Here is a 22,212-nt window from a genome sequence, read left to right as displayed (position 1 = left end):
CCTAAACTTAGGCAAAGTCTTTTTCTATGTACAGTTGCCCTTGAACCTCTCCTAAGAGTTTCCTGAAGGGTGAATGCCTGCGCTTTAGCAGGTGGAAGTGGGAACTCACCTGCCCATTCAGAACTAAGAAGTTGCAGAATCCCTCCAACCCTTCCCACAGAAGCCCTAACCTTTTCCACCTTCCCTTTTCAGTCAAGATGAGATAGGATCTTTCCTGAGGGTCATTCATCTAGACTACTATTAGAGTAAATAAACTACCTCTTGCCTCCCATTCCTTTGGCTCTTTCAGTAAATATGCAGGCCCCAGGCCACTCTAATACAAACAAAAAGAGGGATAGACAGATATGATAAACCAAGTATAGTAATATGGTTGAATCTGGGTGGTGCCTATGGGTGTTCACAATAGTTTCTTGGTTTGGGGTTTTTTTGGTCTCTTTTGAGACAGGGTCTCCCTGTAGCCCCAGCTGGCCTGGAACTCGCTATGTAGACCAGGCTGGTCTTAAACTTACAGAGATCTGCCTGCCTCTACCTCCCCAGTACTGACACAATAGTTTTTTCAACTTTGCTTTAGGTCTAAGAATATTAACAACAGAATGTTAGAAGTTAACAATTTAAAAATGAATGAGGGGCTGGAAAGATGGCTCAAGGACTGAGAGCACTGGCTGCTCTTGCAGAGGACTCAAATTCTAATCCCAGCACCCACATGGTACTCAGCTGCTAGATTACCTCCTAAACACAAGCCACTAATTAACAACAAATTTCCATCTAATTACAAGTATTAATGCCTGTGACGGTTCAGTCTGGACCACACGAAATAAGTTTAAGATCAGCCTGAGCAACTTAGTGAGACTTTGTCTCAAATTTAAAAAAAAAAAAAAAAAAAAAAAAAAAGGCTGGGATATAGCTCAGGGTAGAGTGCTTGCCAAACTCAGAGGAGACTCTGAGTTCAATCTCCAGTACTGGAAAGGTGGTGGGGGGAGGGGGGGGATCTTCCAATGTAAGAGCTATGAATACTCCACCCTTGGCAGGGCTGGATCCACTCTCACAGGCACCCTCGGGGGTGGACTACAGTGATGGCTCATTTTCATGCCTCACTTGGCAGGGCCTCCCATGTAGACTTTGGTCAAGGCTATATGTCTAGCTTGGGAGAGGGATGCAGCAGAAATTTGAACATGTACACACTGGAATATGCCCTATAGCTACTTATGGAATGCAGGTGTCCTATTAAAAGCCAATATAAGAGGAAACACGGAGCATGCCTTTAATCCCAACACTCAAGAGGCAGAGGCACAGGGAGGCCACAGGGAGACTCTGTCTCAAAAAAAAAAAATACAAAAAACAAAAGAAAAACACCAAAACAACAGCGGATACCTGGAGAAGCCAAGGTGCCCATGGGTGAGACGGTCAAGCCTGGTTTTAGACAGCAGGACAACTAAGTCCAACACAATTGCTGGGAAACCTACAGAACCATGCTGAGTTTTAAACTATTTGTGTGTGTGTATGTGTATATGTGCGTGCACACATGCTACACATGTGGGCCAAGGGGCATGTGTAGAGGTCAGAGGACAATTTTGTGGGGGTTGATTTTCTTCTATTCTTCTACCTTTCTGTGGGTTCCAGAGATTGCATTCAGGTCATCAGGCTTGCATTGTTAGGTCCCAAGTACTTTTAAGATACTGAGTCATCTTACAGGACCAGCCATGCTGTTTTGAGTCACTAAGCTTCAAGGGGGAGTTGTTTTATGTAATCCCTTGAGGCTAAACGATGCTAGGAGAGAAATCATACAATAAATCAGACAATCTCTTTCCTTCTCTCAAACTTGTCCTGCTCTTCTCACTTCATATTAGACACCAAATATTCTATTCCACAGAAAAGAGGCAGCAGAAGATAAATTTCTAAATTCCCAGTTTTCTACCTCTACTTATCAGCACTGGGAGTGTGGCTGTGAGTGTAGACAGGCTACAGCTCCCTCCCAGCCTTACTGGGCCCCATTTTGCTAGTTCTCCTTCCTCCTGTTCCCACCCTGCTACTCTTAAAATGCTGTCTCCCTCACCTGCACCTCATCTTGGCCACATTAAAACCATCAATAACAACAAAACTCTCTGCTGCTCTCACCAGTAGCCAGCTAATGATCAGTTCACATTCTCAAACTGAAAAAGAGTAGGTCTTGGTTTTCTGAGTTTTCATTTCTAACTCCCCTTATTTCTCAGTTCCAGTCTCACTTCCACCCCCTCCAACCCCATCACCCAGCCCTCTTCCACCACACCCCATCTTCTATGGCACAGTTTTCTATTCACCTCATTCAGTCTCAGGAGGCATCAGATCTGCTGATCATCACCCCTCTTTCTAGAAAAGATACATCCCCTAGCAATACCAGCATCCTTATCTCCTCATATCTCCATGTTGGGTTACTTTGGCCTTAGTGACTCCTCTTCCCCTACTCAGCCCTTGAACTCTGGTATTCCCGAGGATTCCATATGCAGCACACAGCTTCTATGACCATCTGTGCTATTGGTGCCTTGGTTTGGTATTTCCACCATAGACCTTTCCTGAATGCCATTTCCACTAGTTAATGGACAGCTACATTCACATGGGCTCAGGCACCTCACAGGCAACGTGGTCCAAAGCAAGCTTAGTATCTGCCACTCTAGTCTGCTGACCTCCCATGTTCCCATGTCAGGAGATACCCTGCTTCTATCAGTAAGTCTACTCTTCGTTCATTTTCTTAGGCACATAAACCACCAACTCCTGGTAAGTCTGGCTCTTAAACTGAACATCGATTAAATTCAACTGCTTCTCCCTAAATTCATAACCATCTCTTTGCCTGCAGTCACCACAGCCTCCCAACCGGTCTCCTCCAGCCCATGTTCCACACTGCAGCCAAAGTGATCTTTTCAATGTGCACAGTGAACCATGTCCTGCCACGTGTCATTCTATCCAGCTACAAATCTCTAGTGCTTAGCACACAGCACACAGGGCACAGGATGATTAACAAATATTTACTGCATAGAAATAATAAATTGCTAAGATTTCCAGTAGGCCTATGCTTGACATACAAAGAGATTAAGTTTCACAGATTTAACTTACAAAACGTGTGAAAAGTCTTGTGTGATAACCAAACAGTAACAACAAATTTAAGTACCTTGTATAATCTTAGTCTTAAAATAACTACAGTGCTTTAATCAATGTCTTGCTCTACTCCCTCCCCTCAAACAAGAAAGCAATTTTCTACTTTCCAAAAGAATAAAAACTTCCAAATATTCAACATTTACTTACGTGCAAAGAATTGACTGGTCCTCACGATCTATAAAACAGAACAGAACAAAACAAAAGTGACCATTTGCCTGATTTTATAATATTTGATATAATAAAGTTGCAGTAACAGATTATAAAATATTAGTAACTCTCAAGTCAAGTTGAATCTGCTACAACCTGATTATAGTCATAAATCTAACCAAGTTAACTCATCTCCTATTACTGTGCCAGATTCTCTGGGGGAAAAAACAAGGACCAGGCTCACTTCACAGATCTCAGTCTAGATGACTTAAAATGCTTGATCAACCCTGATCTTTAAACACAGCTGCAGATCAAATTCAATTGGCAAGGTTTGTAAAAATGTACTTCCTGGCTGTCATTCTCAGAGAGGTAGGGATTGAAAATTCCCCTAAACAACCAGATGATTTTTGTTGACAAAACACTGTTTTCAGAATGGTTTCATGAATACTCACAGCCAGTGAGGACAAACATTATATACAAGGCTTAAGCACTGTATAAAATCTTATCTGTTTTTTTGATGTTGAGATATGGTCTCCGGTAGCCCAGGCAGACCTCAAACTTGCTACATGGCAGAGGATGACCTTGAACTTCTGATCTTCCTGCTTCTATCTCCCAAGTGCTGGGATTATAAGTGTGTGCCATCATATGTGGTTATGGTTTGAATTTGGTTAAGTCCCTTGAAGGCTCTGTGTTGTTTTGGTTGCCAGTTGATGGGCTCTAGGCAAATGACTGGATCCTCAGGGTTCTAACCTTATCAGTGGATCAATCCCTGGATGGACTCATAATATGATGGCATTATTGGAAAGTGGGGCCTAGTTGGAAGAAATAGATGACTGGGGGTATTCCTTAGAGAAAAACACCTTGTCCTTGTCCCCAGCCCCACCCTTCTTCCTGTCTGCCAGATCATCTCTCCCTCTCTCTCCCCTCCTTTTCCCTCCCTCCCCTCCTGTACGCCATGAACTGAGCTGCTTTGCTCTACCACTCTATGACATGTTCCTTGCCATGCTGTTTAACACACATGAAATAACAGGAGAGAATAATAAGTTCAAATATAATTTTATACTTATTCAATATTTTATATTGATACTTTAATATTTTTATATTTTCATATTTCAAAGTGATTTAATAATTTCTTTTTCAATGTGATTTGATAACTTTTTTGAGACAGGATCTCACTATGTAGCCCTGTCTGGCAGAGACCCACCTGCCTCTGCCCCCTTCCTGAATGCTGGCATTAAAGGCACATGCCTAAAACTGAATCCACATCTACAAAGTTATTGGAACAGGATTTATGATTTCTAATCACTTTCAAGCATTCCTATTGTACAGATGAGCTCAAGTAATTCCCATAGGTCACACAGCTTACAAGGGGCAAGGAGCCAGGATGAGCACCCAGGCCTGCCCGCTCCCAGCACCTGTGTTTCTGTGTGAGCATGCATGTGACAATGAAGATAAAACTCAGAACTTCATGTATGTCAGGCAAACACTGTACCCCTGAGCTACATCTCAGCCCTTGTGTTCTGAACAAAACTGAACATGTTTGCTACTGCTCATGAGGCACTGTGGGTCACAAGTCACAGGCAGCTATTTTTTTGTGCTGCTCCCTATCTGAGCTTGCTTTTTCTATGGCGGATGCCACCAGGTACCCAGGAAGGAGCCCTCAGCAGTTCTAGCATGAATAACCTTCTGGACAGAGAAATAAGCCATCCATGTATGTTATATTTGCTTCATATATACTATATTAAACAAATCTGCTCATACATTCTACATTTAAACTGGGCTGTACAAAGAACGTATTACTGTCCTAGCCCCTCAAGTCTTTTTTTTTTTTGGTCTTTTTGAGGGTCTCCCTGTAGCCACAGCTGGCCTGGAACTTGCTATATAGACCAGGCTGGCCTTGAACTCACTGAGATCCACCCAGCTCTGCTTCCCAAATGCTGAGATCAAAGGCATGTGCCAAAAACTCAGCTATTCAAGTCTAATTTTTAATATTTTTTTTTACAGTTCTTACACAAACCAAACATATATATGGGGTACAATGAGATGTTTCAATGCATTATAATACATCAAGATAAGATCAAGGTGACTGGCAAATCCATCAACTCATACATCTACCATTGTTTTATGTTGGAAACATTCAAAATCTTGTCTATTAGCTATTCTAAAATTTACAATTAATTGCTGTCAAACATGGTCACCTTACTGTGCTACAGAACTTCAAAAATTATTTCTCCTATCCAACTATATTCCTGAACCTCCATTACTTAGTGTTTTTTGTTTGTTTGTTTAAATAGAAGCTTATGGGGTTGGAGGGATGGCTCAGCAATTAAGAGAACAGGCTGTTCTTGCAGAAGACCCGGGTTTGAATCTCAGTACCCACATGGCGGCTAACAACCATCTGTAACTCCAATTCCAGGGGATACAATGCCCTTTTCTGTCCTCCGCAGGCACTGCATAATAAACACATGCTGACAAAACACTGATATACATAAAAAATAAAAAGAGAGGCTTTCTGTAGAGTCAGCTTCTAAGCTGACTGTATACTTGTGATTCTTTTGTATCCATGTCCTGAGTGGTAGAATTATAGGTCTGTACCACCACGCATGGCCCAATTAGTTAATTCTTAACATTGCCTAACCACTGTGTTAGCCTTCATTCTGGAAGCCACAGGCAACATTCGAATTAGAGATTCAATGCCTGTCTCCTGATCCATGTGCTGCCCCAGAGGTCCCATGTGGCCTCTCCTCTCCTGTGTTCTTGGATTCACAATCACTCAGGTACCTCCCATGAGGCTCTGTACACTCACTGTAGTTCTATCCCTTCTCAGAAACCTTCCTAACACCTTCCCTCAGGTTCTACAACACTTTTTTAGGCATGTTTTGGAACTTAAGCAACAATGAGACTGACTCCCACTAGAAAGTGCTGAGCTCTAAGACTTGGCCCTTTTATTCTCATCAGTACCAGTCTTGGTGGGCCACTGTTCCTTTTCATGCAAGTCCACTGGGAGATGGCAATAGACCATTGGGTCCTATGCTGGGTGCTGCCAAGATGGTGAGAACTGTGATCTTTTGTTCTAGTGCCAGCTCTGCTACAAACTATGTATGTATATATATATATATATATATATGTATATATATGTATATATATGTATATATATATGTGTATATATATGTATATATGTATGTATATATATGTATATATATATGTATATATGTATATGTATATATATATGTATATATAAGCTTTTACCCTTCACTGATTCTTCACCTAGAAACTCATGGTTTTCAGAAAGAATGGGGTTTTGTTTTGGTTTGGCTTTTTTTGGTCTTTTTGAGACAGGGTCTCCCTGTAGCCTGGGCTGTCCTGGCTGGCTGGCCTCGAACTCACAGAGATCCGCGTGCCTCTGCTTCCTGATTGCTGGGATTAAAGGTGTGTGCCACCATGCCTGGCCTTTATTTATTATTTTTATTTTATGTGTATGAGTATATTGCCTGCATGTCGTACAATAACCAGGGAGGTCAGAAGAGGGCGTCAGATCTCCTGGAACTGGAGTTACAGATGGTTGTTAGCTGCCATGTGGGTGCTGGGAATTGATCCTGGGTACTCTGCAAGAGCAGTCAGTGCTTTTAAGTGCTGAGCCATCTCTCCAGCCCTACTTATTCACTTGTAATGTATGAATCTTCAAACCTTTGAATCCTCCTGGTCTGAGTAATTTCTGTAGAACCCCTTGAGACCAAGTTTTTTTAAATGGCTTTTTTTTGGGGGGGGGGATACTTAAATGAAAACACAGGGCTAGGAGTATAGCTCAGTGGTACTGTGTTTGCCTAGCATATGAGAGGCCCTGAGTTCAATAAGTCAATAACCAGTACTGAAACTAGAAAAAGCAAAGGGTACGGAAGGATGAGGAGAGAAAAGAAAAAAGAAATCAAAATACACAAAACTTAGCCCAAATTAAACAGCTTCTAATTCACTCAGAATTAGTTCTCTCTCTGCACCTGTATATACACCACTGCCACTGTCTAAAGTTTAAGAGGTACTTAAGAGTGTACCTTCAAATTTGTTGCTCTTCCTTTGCCTACATTCATACACACATACATACACACAACACACATACATGCACACACACCATCAACAATAACAAGAAACTTCTAGCAGACACATCTATTCTCATTGTCTCTCTGACCTTGAAATATTTTTGAGTCTCAGTTTCTCTATTAGTACAGTAAGGGAAATGAGTCTGTCCCTCATCCTGGTCCTATGTCACTGAATCCTCCATCTGTGAAGGGTCAAGCAAAGCACTATGACAGTTTGTCTTCAAATTCTGAAAACCTATAAATGTACTCGACTGTGACATTCAGTGTAAAAAAATTCACTTTACAAAATGCAGCAAATCTTCTAAAGAATGAAGACTCATTTGATAGTTCAGTAAGCTCAGTATTTTCCAAAGTACCTTCCAAAAACCACATATGGAGGTACTTAGTGCATCCATGTTGAAATAAGCCATATTTTCAACAGTGAGAAAGGTTTCAAATCAATGATCTCAGTCCCTACTTTAAATCATTTGGAAAGGGCAATTAAGCCCAAAGAAAGGAAACAAAAAAGAACAGAAAGTAATGCAATGGAAAACGGGAGAAAATTTTTTAATTCAATGAACCCAAATGTTGAAGAGATTAATGACACTGATAAACTTCTAGCCAAACTAACCAGGAAAAAGTTAAAAACAGAGCAATTACTAATATCTACAACAGGAAATATCACTACACATCCTACAGATAGTTAAAATATGAGGAAATAGGAGCTGGAGAGATGGCTCAGCGGTTAAGAACACTGGTCGTTCTTGCAGAAGACCTGGGTTCGAATCTCAGCACCCACATGGCAGCTAACAACTGTCCCTAACTCCAGTCCCAGGGGATCAGACAGCCTCTTCTGACCTCCACGGGACTGAACAACATGGGTGCACTTACCTACGTGCAGGCAATACATGCATACACAGAAAATAAAAATAATTAAAAAAAATTTTTTTTAAATGAAGAAATATGCTGGGTGTGATGGCGCATGCCTTTGATCCCAGCACTCAGGAGGCAGAGGCAGGTGGATCTCTGTGAGTTCAAGGCCAGCCTGGTCTACATAGTGAGTACCAGGACAGCTGGGGCTACAGGGAGACCCTGTCTCAAAAAGACTAAAAAAAAAAAAAACAAAAAGAGGAAATAGAGTGGGGCATGGTGGTGTATGGTGTACACTTGTATTCTCAAAAGAGGCAGAAAGATATTTGTGAGATCAGGGAGATCAGGGCCAATCTGGTCTGCATAGCAAGTTCCAGGCCAGCTGGGGCTACAGGGAGACCCTGTCTGTCTAAAAAGAGGAAATCGTTGGAAGCACATGCTAAAATATTTGACAACTCAAAGAAAGGGGATTAAAAAAAATAAGCTTATTTAAGATAAAACAGTAACCTGGATAGACCTACAGTTATTTTAAAAAAATTGCCTTTATAATCAAAACCCTTCCCATTTTTTCAAAAAAAAATAGTAAGTTCTCTGAGATACTTAGGATATACATAACACCAAGTCTCTACAGAGTCTTCAGGAAATTGAAGAGGAGGAATTTCTCAATCTATTCTGAGACAAGCCTGATGCCTAAACTGGGGGGAGATGCTTAAGGGGAGGGGACATAATAAAAAACAACATATAAATAGTTCATAAATAAAAGCACAATTCTTAACATTTACATTCAGCAGTATATAAAGCAAGAGGAAACAGTACATATGTGCTTATCTTGGGAATACAGGGTTACTTTAACATACAAAAGGTAAATCTAATTCATCAGATCAACAGATTAAGAAAGAAAAACCATCCTAGCACCAGAGAGGCAGAAGCAAGTGGATCTGTCTCGGGGGGGCGGGGGGGGGATCACTAAATACATGCAGAAAAACCATTTGAAAAAATATTCAACATGATTTAAAAATGGACAAAACATGGGGCTAGAGAGATGGCTCAGCAGTTAAGAGCACTGGCTGCTCTTGCAGAGGACCCAAGTTCAGTTCCTAGCACCCACATGGTGGCTAACAAAACTCCAGTTCCAGGGGATCTAACACTCTCTTCTGACTGTCGTGGGCATTGCAAGCACAGATGTATTATGTACATGCAGGTAAAACACTCATACATATAAAATTAAAATGAAAAAAAATCAAAACACTTAGTAAACTAGAATATAAAGGAATTTCAACCTGATAAAGGGTCTCTACACCAAACCACTATAGTTAGCAGCATCTTTAATGGTGAAAAACTGAGTGCTGTACATGAAGACTGCAAAAATATCTCTCTTCCCTTCTTCCTATTGCTTCTACTTAACATAGAACAGCAAGAAGAAAAGAATTAAAGGTATGGTTAAAATAACAATGTTTCTATTTGAGGAGAGATGATTGCCTAGTACAAAACCCCTAGGAATCTACAAAACCAACCCAGATAAGTTAGTTTTTAAAAGGTAAAGAAAATGTCAATGTAGGGCCAGCAAGATGGCTCGATAGGTAAAAGTGCTTGTCACACAAGCCTGACAACCTGAGTTGGATCCCTAGAACCCACATAAGGTAGAAAGAGACAATCAAGTCATGCAAGTTGTCCTCTGACCCAGATATGCACACTGTGGCATGTGCACACCCACAAATACATCGTGCAAAGACATAATAAAAAAGTTAATGTACATTTTTCAAAAAATCCCATTTCCATACACTAATAGTGAATAAACAGAAATTGAAATTTCAGAAGTTCCATTAATTTTTTTTAATGCAATGTTTTGCTCATATGAACCTATAGCAATGGTGTCAGCATGCACAAAACCTATGCAAACCCAAGCAGACAAAAACCCAGCACAGAACTGTGGAAATGGACAGCAGGCCTCAATCTTAGTAGAAGAATTAATGGTAGCTGATTACTGCTGGGTGAGGAAAAGCTGATCTTCTTAAAGGGAGGGACTCTAGATAGGCTGACTAGACCTCAGTGGATGAACTTGAACTGAGGGACATCTGGGGACACTAACTTGACCCCATAGGCCTTAATACAAACAAGAGAATGTATGAATTCCATTGGGGGGGAGGCCTATGGGAGTCAATGGGGGAGGGGGTATAAAGATGATTAAGATGGTCAGTATGAAATACACAAAAATTCAATTAAAATTTACAAAAAAATGTATTTTAAAAAATGCAATGTTGGGGCTGGAGAGATGGCTCAGTGGTTGAGAGCACTGGCTGCTCTTACAGAGTACTCAGGTTCAAGTCCCAGCACCCACACTGTGGCTAATAACTGTCTGTAACTTCAGTTCCAAGGGAATCTGATGCCCTCTTCTGATCTCCTCGGGCACTACATGTACACATGCAGGCAATACACTCATACACATAAAAATAAAAATAAAAAATTAAAAAATGCAGTACTGGGGCCAGGCATGGTGGCACACGCCTTTAATCCCAGCACTTGGGAGGCAGAGGCAGGTGGATCTCTGTGAGTTCAAGGACAGCCTGGTCTACATAGTGAGTACCAGGGTAGCTGGGGCTACAGGGAGACCCTGTCTCAAAAAGACAAAAAACAAAAAACAAAAAAAACAGTATTTAGTTTTGCTAAGGCATTTGTTATACTTAGGTATTAACCCAACAAAACATGAACATGCATGATCTGTATACTAAAAACAATGAGACACTGATATAAGGTATCAAAGAACACCAATGTACTAGAAAGACAAACTATGTTCATGGACTGGAGGGCCCAATATTACTGTCAGTTCTGTCTCAACTGATCTACATGGTCAAAAGCAATCTTGTAAAAGAATAATAATGGAGAACAGAGGCTATTTGATTTCAAGATTTGTTGCAAGGCTACTGTGAAGCAATCCATTGTGCTGCAGATAAACTAGACATTACTGATAAGCTAGATCAAAGGGACAGTCTTCCAACTACACCTTTGGTGATTTTCAATGAACATACACAGGCAAATCATTGGAGAAATAATCTTCTCAATAAGCACATCAAAAGATACACTAAAGCAGTGCAATTTAAAAGGACAGTGACAAACCACAACAGGCTGGGGCTGGGAACACAGCTCAGTGGAAGACTAAGTGCTTAGCAGTACCATGCACATAAAATTAGAAACAGACCTCTAAGAGACTACAATTTAACTGGCAATACCAAATGTTGCAAAGATTTGGGAAAATTGGAACTATTCATTGCTGTTAGGAATGCAAAATACAACAGCTACTTTGGTAATTTCCCTTTTTTTTTTTTTTTTTTTTTTTTTGTCTTTTTGAGACCAGGTCTTCCGGTAGCCCTGGCTGGCCTGGAACTCCCTATGTAGACCAGGCGGGCCTTGAACTCACAGAGATCTGCCTGTCTCTGCCTCCCGAGTGTTGGGATTAAAGGCATGCGCCACCACACCCGGCTCTTGGTAATTTCTTATAAATATACCTACCATAATGTGCATCAATTGGAGCTCAAGAATTGACCCAGGTAAAATGAAAATGTCACACTCACACTTAATTGCTAAAACCTGGAAATAGCTGAATGAATACACTTTGGAACACACACACAGTGGAATACTTCTCAGCACTGGAAAGGAGGGAAGTACTGGTGAATGATTTAAACTGCAGATTGCTAACAAAGAAGCCACACTCATAAGGCTACCCGGTAAATGATCATGACATCCAGAAAGGATAAATTACTGTGCATGTTCTTAGCATTTGTTTATCTTTGGTTATAATGAATGATTTATTGGAAATATATAAGCTATGGATGTTTGTGTAAGTTTGTATATTTCAAGCTAATTGTTCTGTGAAATCAATTTCATTCCCCTAATCCTTTCTTTCTTCATACCCTTAAAGGTGTGTGTCACCATGCCCCACAAGGATCTCATTTTAATGTACAGCAATTCTTTTCTTAATGCTTAGAAGGGAAGGATCGAATGCCTATCATACAAGGGCAGTTCTCAGAAGTCAAGCATCTTTTCAACAGGGCTGCTCAGCACCTGCCACCAAGGAGCTATGTTTCTTTTTTTATTATTATTTTTATTTTATGTGTGAGTGTATCGCCTGCATGTATGTGAGTGCACCATGTTGTGCAATGCCATGGAGGTCAGAAGAAGGCTTCAGATTCCCCTGGAACTGGAGTCAAGGACAGTTCATAGCCGCCATGTGGGTGCTGGGAATCGAACCCGGGTCCTCTGCAAAAGCAGTCAGTGCTCTTAACCACTGAGCCATCTCTCCAGCCCAGAGCCATGTTTCTTTTAAGTTGCTACTATGGATATAGTAATTGCTGGTTTCTAGTATTCTCAGGAAGCTACTAGAGATTATTTTCCATCCAAAGTAAACACAACACTATAATTTAAATAACAACCAGGGACTGGAGTGATGGCTCAGTGGTTAAGAACACTGGTTGTTCTTGCAGAAGACCCGGGTTCGAATCCCAGCACCCACAAGGCAGCTAACAATTGTCGGTAACTCCAGTCCCAGGGGATCCGACAGCCTCTTCTGACCTCCGCAGGCATTGCACAACACGGGTGCCCTTACCTACATGCAGGCAATACAGGCATACACATAAAATTAAAAAAATATAATAATAAATACAACCAAGGAAAGAAGCTAATGGAATTCCTTAGATACAGGTGAAGTCAAATCCAGAGAGCAACAAGCACAGACAGAGCACAAGGGGCACCAGGAGGGTGCACTAAAGGAGCAAAGACAGTCAGAAGGTATGTGATGCATGTTTATCTATTAGAGAGCTCTGCGGAGTTCTGGCAAATTAATATCGATAGGTAAGTGTAAAACTACCCTGTTCCAAAATGGAAAAATTGTCAACCCCAGGGAAAATAGCAAATTATATTAAAAAAGGAAATATTATCCGAGGACAAATAATTTAGACAAAAAGGCAAGTCTACTGATCTAACTGTGTAGGAAGGTACGGGAGAGAGAGGTAAGAGCCTCTTTCGTGATAGGAAGTCTACAGACAATGCCACAAGTAAAAATGAAGCAAAGGAACAAGGAGAGAAGTCCGTTACTTACAAATATAAACATAAATGAGAAGAAACGGATAAAATAGGATTTCCTCTAAAGAAAGGGCAGCAGGGCTGGAGAGATGGCTCGGTGGTTAAGAACACTGGTTGTTCTTGCAGAAGACCTGGGTTCGAATCCCAGCACCCACAAGGCAGCTAACAACTGTCCGTAACTCCAGTCCCAGGGGATCCGACAGCCTCTTCTGACCTCTGTGGGCATTGCATGACATGGCTGCACTTACCTACATGCAGGCAATACATGCAAAAACATAAAATAAAAATAATAAATTTTTAAAACATTTTTAAATAAATAAAAAAAAATTTTGAAAAAGGGCAGCAGAAGAGATACACCTTTTGGCAGTGGGGATGCCACAACCCTTAGTCTACTTACTATGCATTTGTTTTTTCAAGTACCACCATATTTTATTTTAATATAAAGTGAAAAAATTCAAGTATTCAAACTTCCTTGAGAAATTCTAATCTTGAGACTACATACCTTATTCTGCATTGCTTAGTGGTCTAAATCCATTCAAATTGCAGGCATCAGCCAGGCTTCACATTTACTGTTCAGGCCTTGTGTTTTAAATAGGAAGGTGTGTCTTTTCAATTTCCCAGCCCCTTCAACACCCACAATGGGCAATCTGGCCAAGTTCATTTGGAGTCAGCCTGCTCTTACTTATGGAGTCATAACCTTCATGGTTCCTGGTGGCTTTTCTTGAGCATCCTTGCTAAGCATCTGTCAGGTTTATAGTACTTTCAGGAAGTTAACTTAGTTTTATTAATAGTTCAGCAACAGAATGTACTCTGCTCCAATCTATTAATCTTTTTAAACATTTTCCCTTTTGTTTTGGTTCATTTTATTGCTTTTTTATTGTGAATGGAGCAGGAAAAAAAACCTCATGAGACAGTGCCTGGCTCTACAAATGATCATAAAATATCTTTTGTCTGCCTTCCTGAGTAAAATGCCTAATCCTGTGACAAATTTTTGTTTATTAATTTAAAAATTCTAGCTATAAATGTTTCTTAAACTGACTTTTGCCACAACTCATACATTTTCTTGTATGTGATATTTTGTTGTGGTTAATTTCTCAAGAATTGGCGATACACTTTCTGATTTCCTCTTTAATCAAAACCCCATACAGACGAACTCATTAAACACATGCCCGCAAAAACCAACCCACTTCAGTCTTTCAGTATTAACACAATGTCTCATCATACTGTGGTTGGAGAATGCGACTGATGATTTCTTCTTTTAGGAACTGAGATTTTTACTTGTGGCCTGCTTCAGGGTGCATTCTGCGCTTGCAAATGTGTTTCAGCTTGCAGTTGTCTTATACATACATTTTTCAATCCCAGCTTGCTGAACTGTATTCAATCACACTCTGTATATTTGTTTACTTAATATGCTGAATTCTGGGAAGCATGTGAAATCTCCCTCTACACTTTTGGTTCCCATTCCCTCTGTATTCCCAATAGATAATGGTTTAAGTATCCCAATGACAACAGTGTAAACACGTATTATGTCTCTCCTAGATGATCCTGTCTTACTGTATCTCCAAGAGATCTTTCCTTCCTCATTCTCTCAACTGAAACATTGCTCTTAAGGTACCTTAGAAAACAGCATTTTCAAGTTTCTACCATGAACCTGCCTGCCTACCTACTCAAAGAGTGTTTCAAAAAGCTGGCTGTAAAAGGAAGGGGAAAAACTATTTTAAAGCAATGAGAAAGATTAGCAAACTTAATGCTAATATTAGGAAGCTATCAAAAGCAAGGTAGAAGACACAGTGAATTTCATAATAATTGACAGTATGAGATTCCTGGAGAGAAAGGGTCAATCTCACAGGTGAAGGAACTGGCAAGACTAGCATTAAGATAGCAATGAACACAATGAGAGATGGTTTGTAAATCTGGTTTGGGAAGCAGGGACAGTTCTCCAGTGACTTCTAATTTCTCTGAAATGAGAACTAGATAGCCAGCTGGGAAGCTGAGGAATGTATCCAGAGGCCTGAAGCACACAGAACCCCAGACAGTCATTATGGAGAGGGGGACAATCACCGTACTCTCCAGGTAGGACTAGGAAGTCCTGCTAAGGGTAGAGTCAAGGCCTGTGGTCATAAGATTATAGCAGGAGCAATCTGTTCACTTGTGTGAACAAAACTCTAGATGAATCGGCTCCCCAAGAAAGAATACTACGAGAGACAAACAGCTCCATTCAACCCACAAGAGAATTTCACCAAATAGGTATATAAGACTAATAGGACAAGGGGGCTAGGATATGGGCAGATGACTGTTAAAATGAGAGACTATGAACTTGATGCTACGTGAGGAAGACAGTATTGGTCTTACATGCAGGCAATACACACATACACATAAAATAAAAATGATAAATTTTAAAAAAGAAAGTATTGGTAATATACCAAGACAAACACACAAAGGATCCACAGGAAGATCCACATGGAAGCAAGCAGATTAAAGAGTCTTTCTGGGTGGACCGGCAATATGGAAGGGTACTCCAAGAGAATTTGTGAAATACTGTTTCAAAAGCTAGCTGGTTCAACAGAACTCATACACATAAAATAAAAATAATAAATAAAATATTTAAATAAATAAAAATAAAAGGGGGCTCCCTGAAGGCTAGCTCTCATAGTTTTGGAGTCGACTATGCAAGCTGCTAAGGGAAAATATCAATTGATAGTCCAATCCCAGCTTTAAGGCCTAATGACCAGCACAGCAAACTATATTGGGGCAGTAGTGTCACTTTTATCTTGGGGGAATCAATAACTACATAATTGAACTTAAAGCCCACTCAATGGGAGGGAACTCATATGTGATACTATAAACACAGTCAAATACATATGGCTAGAGAGGTCATAGATCTTAGAGAAAACCCTATGGCTATCACATCCCTAGACAAATGTAATTTCTTACTAAGTGCCAAATATGGATCCTTATATTTACAGATAAGTATAGCAGTCACCATTCATCAAAAAGGCTTCTTTGCAAAAGATGGAGACTATTACAGAGCTCTACAACACAGAGAATAAGTGTCTGTGAAATGCCAAGCCCTAAGTGACACATCTAAAATGGAACCTCTACACCTAAGGAACATAGTTCAACAACAGTAGAAAGAATACTAATGCATCACTCAGTTCTCATCAGCAAAGCTCCCTCATGCAACAGAGGGCAATGATCACAAAAGGCCCCAAATGGCCAAAGCGTAGAGACTAAGTGCAGAGTATGGATCCTTGGACAGGACTCCTATATTAAATTTTGCCCACCCAGGGCTGAGAGACCACTGCAGAAGAGGGGGAGGAAAGATTTTAAGAGCCAGGGGAAGAGGTACATGGCCATATGGAAATGAGAGTCTTGTTACAGGCTCCTGGGACCTTGATCATATGAACCTATAGCAATGTTGTCAACATGTATAAGACGCATGCAAACCCAGAGAAAAACCCAGCGTAGAACTGGGGAAATGGGCCCCAATCTTAGTCAAAGAACTATTGACACCTGATTATTGCTAGGTAAGGAAGAGCTGATATTTAAGGGAGTGACTCTAGATAGGTTGGCTAGACTCTAGTGGATGACCTTGCATTGAGGGATGTTTGGGTACACTAACTTGACTCGATAGGTCTTAAGATAAATGACAGAATGTATGAAATTTGGTGAGGGATTTATGGGAAGGTGTGGACGGGGGAGGGGGCATAAAGATGATTAAGATGTGTATGAAATACACAAAAATTCTATTAAAAACATATAAAAAATAAAAATAAAAGGGGCTGGAGAGATGGCTCAGGGCTTAACAACACTAGCAGCTCTTCCAGAGGACCCGGATTTGTTTCTAGTACCCGCATGTCAGCTAACAACCATCCTTAACTCCAGTTTCAGGGGATGTAACACCCTCTTCTGACCTCCAAGGACAATGCACGCCACAGGTGCACTTATACACATGCAGGCAAAACACTTATACACATAAAATTAAAATAAATTAAAATAAAAAAAAATCTTCAAGGGGGGGGTTGGGGTTCAAATGAAGGACTCATCAAATTCATAATTCACTCTGATCCAAAAGAAAGCAATCAATATCAATCACTGAACACATTTTTTAACTTTTGATGTCTCTTTTTACATGCATTTAAACCACAAGTATGATTTATAATTTCCAGGCTGGAGAGATGGCTCAGTGGTTAAGAGCACTGGCTGCTCTTGCAGAGGACTTGGGTTCAATTTCCAGTATCCACATAGCAGCTAACAACCATCTGTAACTCCAGTTCTAGGGAAATCTGATGCCATCTTCTGACCTCCTCAGGCACTGCAGGACATGGGTGCACTTATACACATGTAGGCAATACACTCATACACATAAAAAATTAAAATAATAAACATTTCAAAAAGTTTCTATAACTTCCCCTTACTCAAGGATACACCCACCTTTCCTATCATTCGTCTTAGTAGCTTTTATTTATTTGGCAGTGCTTCAGTTTGAACTCAGGACCTTATCCATGATAGGCAAATATGCTACCTATGCCTGAGTTATATCATCAGCCCTTTTTTCCACATTTTTATTTTGAGATAGTGTCACACTGAACTGTTCAGGCTAGCCTTGTACTCACTCTGTAATGAGGCAGATGCTGAACATATGATCCTCCTGTCTCTGTCTTCAGAGTGGCTGGGATTACAGACCTGTGCTCCCAGGTCTGCAGGCTTTATTTTATATTACCTTTGCAGTGCTATGACTTGAACCCCAGGGTGCTAAGCAAATGTTCTACCACTGTCCCACATTCCTAACCACCTCCTATTGATTTTAAAACCAAATAAATTGACTGCTAGTTGTACTAACTTGTGGTATTAAAAGCTAGATGTGCTGGGTGTGGTGCGCACGCCTTTAGTCCCAGTACTCAGGAGGCAGAGGCAGGCGGATCTCTGTGAGTTCAAGGCCAGCCTGGTCTACATAGTGAGTTCCAGGACAGCTGGGGCTACAGGGAGACCCTGTCTCAAAAAGACCAAAAAAAAAAAAAAAAGCTAGATGCACTTTTAATATAAAATTTTACATTAAGTATCACCATTATAAAGCAACAAATATGTTTTCTTGCTTCCTATAGAGAATGGCCATATAATCTATTTTAATCTTAAAAATTAGTAACTTTTCTACAATAAACATTACTTCAATTTTTTTCAGGGAGAAGGGGAGAACAGAGTCTCATTATGTAGCCCTGGCTGGCCTGGAACTCACTGTGACCCACCTGCCTCTGCCTCTCAAGTGCTGGGATTAAAGGTGTATACCACCACCTTTAAATTTTTTTAACACTGAAATCATTTAAAGGAAAATTAAAATCTTTTGTAGATCAGATTAAGACAATAAAAAAGATTAAATGGCATCTAAGAAATTCTGAATATTTATAGTTTTGATATTTCCGTTTACCTTGAAGCATGCATCTGTAAGCAGATTCAGATATGGCATAGATGTGTGGAGGCATCTCATGACGTTTCTTCCCTCTGTACATTTCAATAATATTCTCAGAATAAATTGGAAGGTTCTTGTAAGGATTTATGACTACACAGAAGAGTCCAGAGTAAGTCTGGAATAAAAATAAAGACAGGGTTAAGAAACAAACAGGAAAAACAAAACAAGCAAGCAAACATACAAACAAACAAAACCCTCTACATTTATCAGTCAGGTCCAATCAGGAGTCAGAAACACAGTGCTCTAAAAAGATTTTCACCCTTCAGACAATTCATCTGTCCCCTAAATTAAATCATCTCATGAGGGAGACTTCCAAGTAGTTTTCACACTTACAGGTACTGTTCTGGAATCAATTTCTGTAAATTACTCTCCCCTGCAATCTACAAATGTAACGTATTTCATGACTTTCACAAGGTTCAAACCATATGTTATTTTCCTTATCACAGTCACTCTCATGAGCACACGTTATAAAAAGCTCATTAATGTAGTTTTAGATCCTACATCATAATTAATCTTGAAGAAAATACCATTTGTTAAGACTGGGTATAATGCTAAAGAAAAAGCTATTAAAATGCTCCTTTTCAGACTGGGGTGGTGGTACGTGCCTTTAACCCCAGCACTGGGGAGGCAGAGTGGAGGCAGAGTGGGAGGTGGATCTCAGTGAGTTCAAGGCCAGCCTGGTCTACATAGTGAGTTCCAGGCCAGCTGGGGCTACAGGGAGAGCCTGTCTCAAAAAGACCAAAAAAAAAAAAAAAAGAATGAATGAATGAATGAATGAATGAATAAATAAATAAAAATACTCCCTTCCCCAAACATATGTATAAGGTACGCTTTCCTTCAGGTAACTTCAAAACAACTTATACCAAATTAAACCGAGCAGACATGAGAATCCAACTCTTTTGCTAAGATCTTAAAGAGATTTATAAAAATGTAAAGTATTTTAACGAATATTGTATTTATTATTTTTATTTTATGTGTGTGAGTGTTTTGCCTACATGTAAGTGCAACTGTGTCATGAAATGCCTGTGGAGGTCAGACGAGGATATCAGATCCCCTGGAACTGGAGTTAAGACAGTTGTTAGCTACCATGTGGGGGCTGGGAATCGAACCTGGGTCCTCTGCAAGAGCAGCCAGTGCTCTTAACCACTGAACCATCTCTCCAGCCCCGAAATTAAGTTTTTAATCCAGCTTTTTTGGATTTGAAAACATATTTTTTCATAAGATAACTTATGGCAACTTTTTATGGGTTTATGACTTTAAAATGAGCTAACACTAAAATATTGTTTTGATTTCTAATATGATAAATATTGCCAAATAAAATCTCAAAGCTCCTCAATAACTGTGATGAGCAGCTCGTTTATAAGATAGGAAACATTAGTGACCAGCATAGTAGTGAATATTCAGAACTCACACTATGAGCACTTAGGACTGGGTTTTTTAATCTTTTCATAGACTGGTATCTGTGAATATTGTACAAGACTCACCCTGGGAAATATGGAAAAACAAGGGCAGGGAGGTCTGCTTCTAAGTGCTCCAGATGTCTGTGGAACTTTGCCATTTGGAAAGGCCACTCAGCTGCATGAGACAGACCTTTTATTTAAGGTGATTTGGTTAGACCAAAATCTACTAGTGCAAGGACACTACAGAAGACTAGAAGACTGGGACTGTTTGCTGGAGATGTGTGGTCAGCTCCCCCAGAGGGCGAAGGGGGATTCTAATGAACAGCTGCATTCATAAGGGCTGAAACCTTTGTCAATAGCTGCAGAAAGCCCTCTAGAGACCACTCCAGTTTGAACACTGCAGTTGCTAATGCTAAAACAAGAGGAAAGCTTGCCAAAACAATTTAAGTGACCAGAACCATCTCTGTCCTTGCTCTTTTTAGCTTTCCTTACAGCACCACAGCAGACTCAAAGGCAGAAGGCTGGTATTAAATGAAAACTTCTACCTGGTAGTCACTAATTCAGCCTGTTGGCTAAAACCTAACATCTAAGAAGACCAATTGGGAACCTGTCCCTTGTTGGCCTCCCTTGCTGACTGCCCAAGTCCTCAGACCCTTGGCCTTTTTGTCTGTGTGTACACAGGCAACCTCCTGGCCTCCCCAGACCACCATCTTGCACTTTCTCCCAATCAAGTTTCTTGTCTAGTTAGCTCAGTCTCATATGACAAAAGGCAATGAGAGATAATGAGCACAGACTTTGCAGCAATAGCATGCCTACTGCACCGTGGAGTGACTAACATAGATGATTACTGTAAACTGTATACTTCAAAAAGTCGGAGGAATTTTGAATGTTTTTGTGTTATGAAGAAGTGATAAGTATTTGATATATTTTTTTGGGGGGGGGGTCTCCCTGTAGCCCCAGCTGTCCTGGAACTCATTATGTAGACCAGGCTGGCCTTGAACTCACAGAGATCCACCTGCCTCTGCCTTCCAAGTGCTGGGACTACAGGCGTGCGCCACCACGCCTGGCTGAGATATATATGTTTAATCTAAGTGCAGAAAACAGGCATGTATTGAAACATCACACTGTGTTTTTAATGTGTCAGTTAAAAAATAAACTTTAGCCATGCATGGTAATGCATGCCTTTGATCCTAGCATTCAACACCTCAGGCAAGGGCAGATGATTTCTTAATTCTAGGCCAACCTGGTCTATACAATAAGATCTTGTCTCCAAAAAAAATTAAAAATAATAAATAAGCTTTATTTTAAAATATTTTATTAGGGGAAGGCAATCCCAATTTTTAATGGGTTTAAGTTATTTATATACAGTAATACAAACAAGTCATAACCATACATCAATGAACCCTCATTCATACAATTTTTTCATTCAAAGGTTGGATCATAGCCTATTATGACACTACAGATTCTGTACTTCATTTTTATAACAGGCAAATAATTGTGGAATAGCAAACAACAACGATAACAAAACTCCAACCAAGTTAAAGCACACAGATTTAGTTTGATATTCCACAACAGAAGCAGCAGATAACAGATTATAACAATGACATACTTACTCAGAAATAAACCCAACATGCCTTGAGCAGCTGTCTAAGAACAAAGATTACTAAAATAAGTAAGTCTCACAAATATGAATTAAGTCATAAAAAATATTAAATAATCACCAGTATCTCAAGTTTGGCAAAGAACAATAAGAAATGCCTAAATGGAAACTTTATTGAAGTACTAACTTCTGCCTACCTGAAAAATTAGCTCAAATATTGGGTTTTACATAAACTGATCATTGAATTAGTGTTATATCCCTTTTGTCTTCCTGAGACACATGGACCTGCAAATTCAAATCAAACTTTATTAAGTGTTTAGATTCATAAACATGACCTTAAGCACCTTTGAGAAATATGCACTCTAGGAATGAAGACAACAGGGACACACTAAGCAAATCAGTTACATCATGAGGGAAGAAAATATGGAAAAGAAAGGTGATTAAGGAGGG

General features: G+C 40.1%; 1 protein-coding gene across 1 annotated transcript in view; it reads right to left on the bottom strand.

The window, feature by feature from the left end:
• Myh10 (myosin heavy chain 10) overlaps positions 1–22,212 on the bottom strand; it is a gene marked incomplete in the record, with an annotated part of 155,166 nt that overhangs the window by 102,550 nt on the left and 30,404 nt on the right. Inside the window, 2 exon segments of the mRNA XM_029557525.1 lie at positions 3,277–3,304; positions 18,721–18,877. Coding sequence (XP_029413385.1) covers positions 3,277–3,304; positions 18,721–18,877 — 185 coding nt within the window.

This window comes from Nannospalax galili, unplaced genomic scaffold (assembly GCF_000622305.1).
Source record: "Nannospalax galili isolate Female #2095 unplaced genomic scaffold, S.galili_v1.0 scaffold146, whole genome shotgun sequence".
Lineage (NCBI taxonomy): Eukaryota > Metazoa > Chordata > Mammalia > Rodentia > Spalacidae > Nannospalax > Nannospalax galili.
The sequence above is the reverse complement of the archived record's forward strand: the minus strand, read 5'-3'. Positions and strand labels throughout refer to the sequence as shown.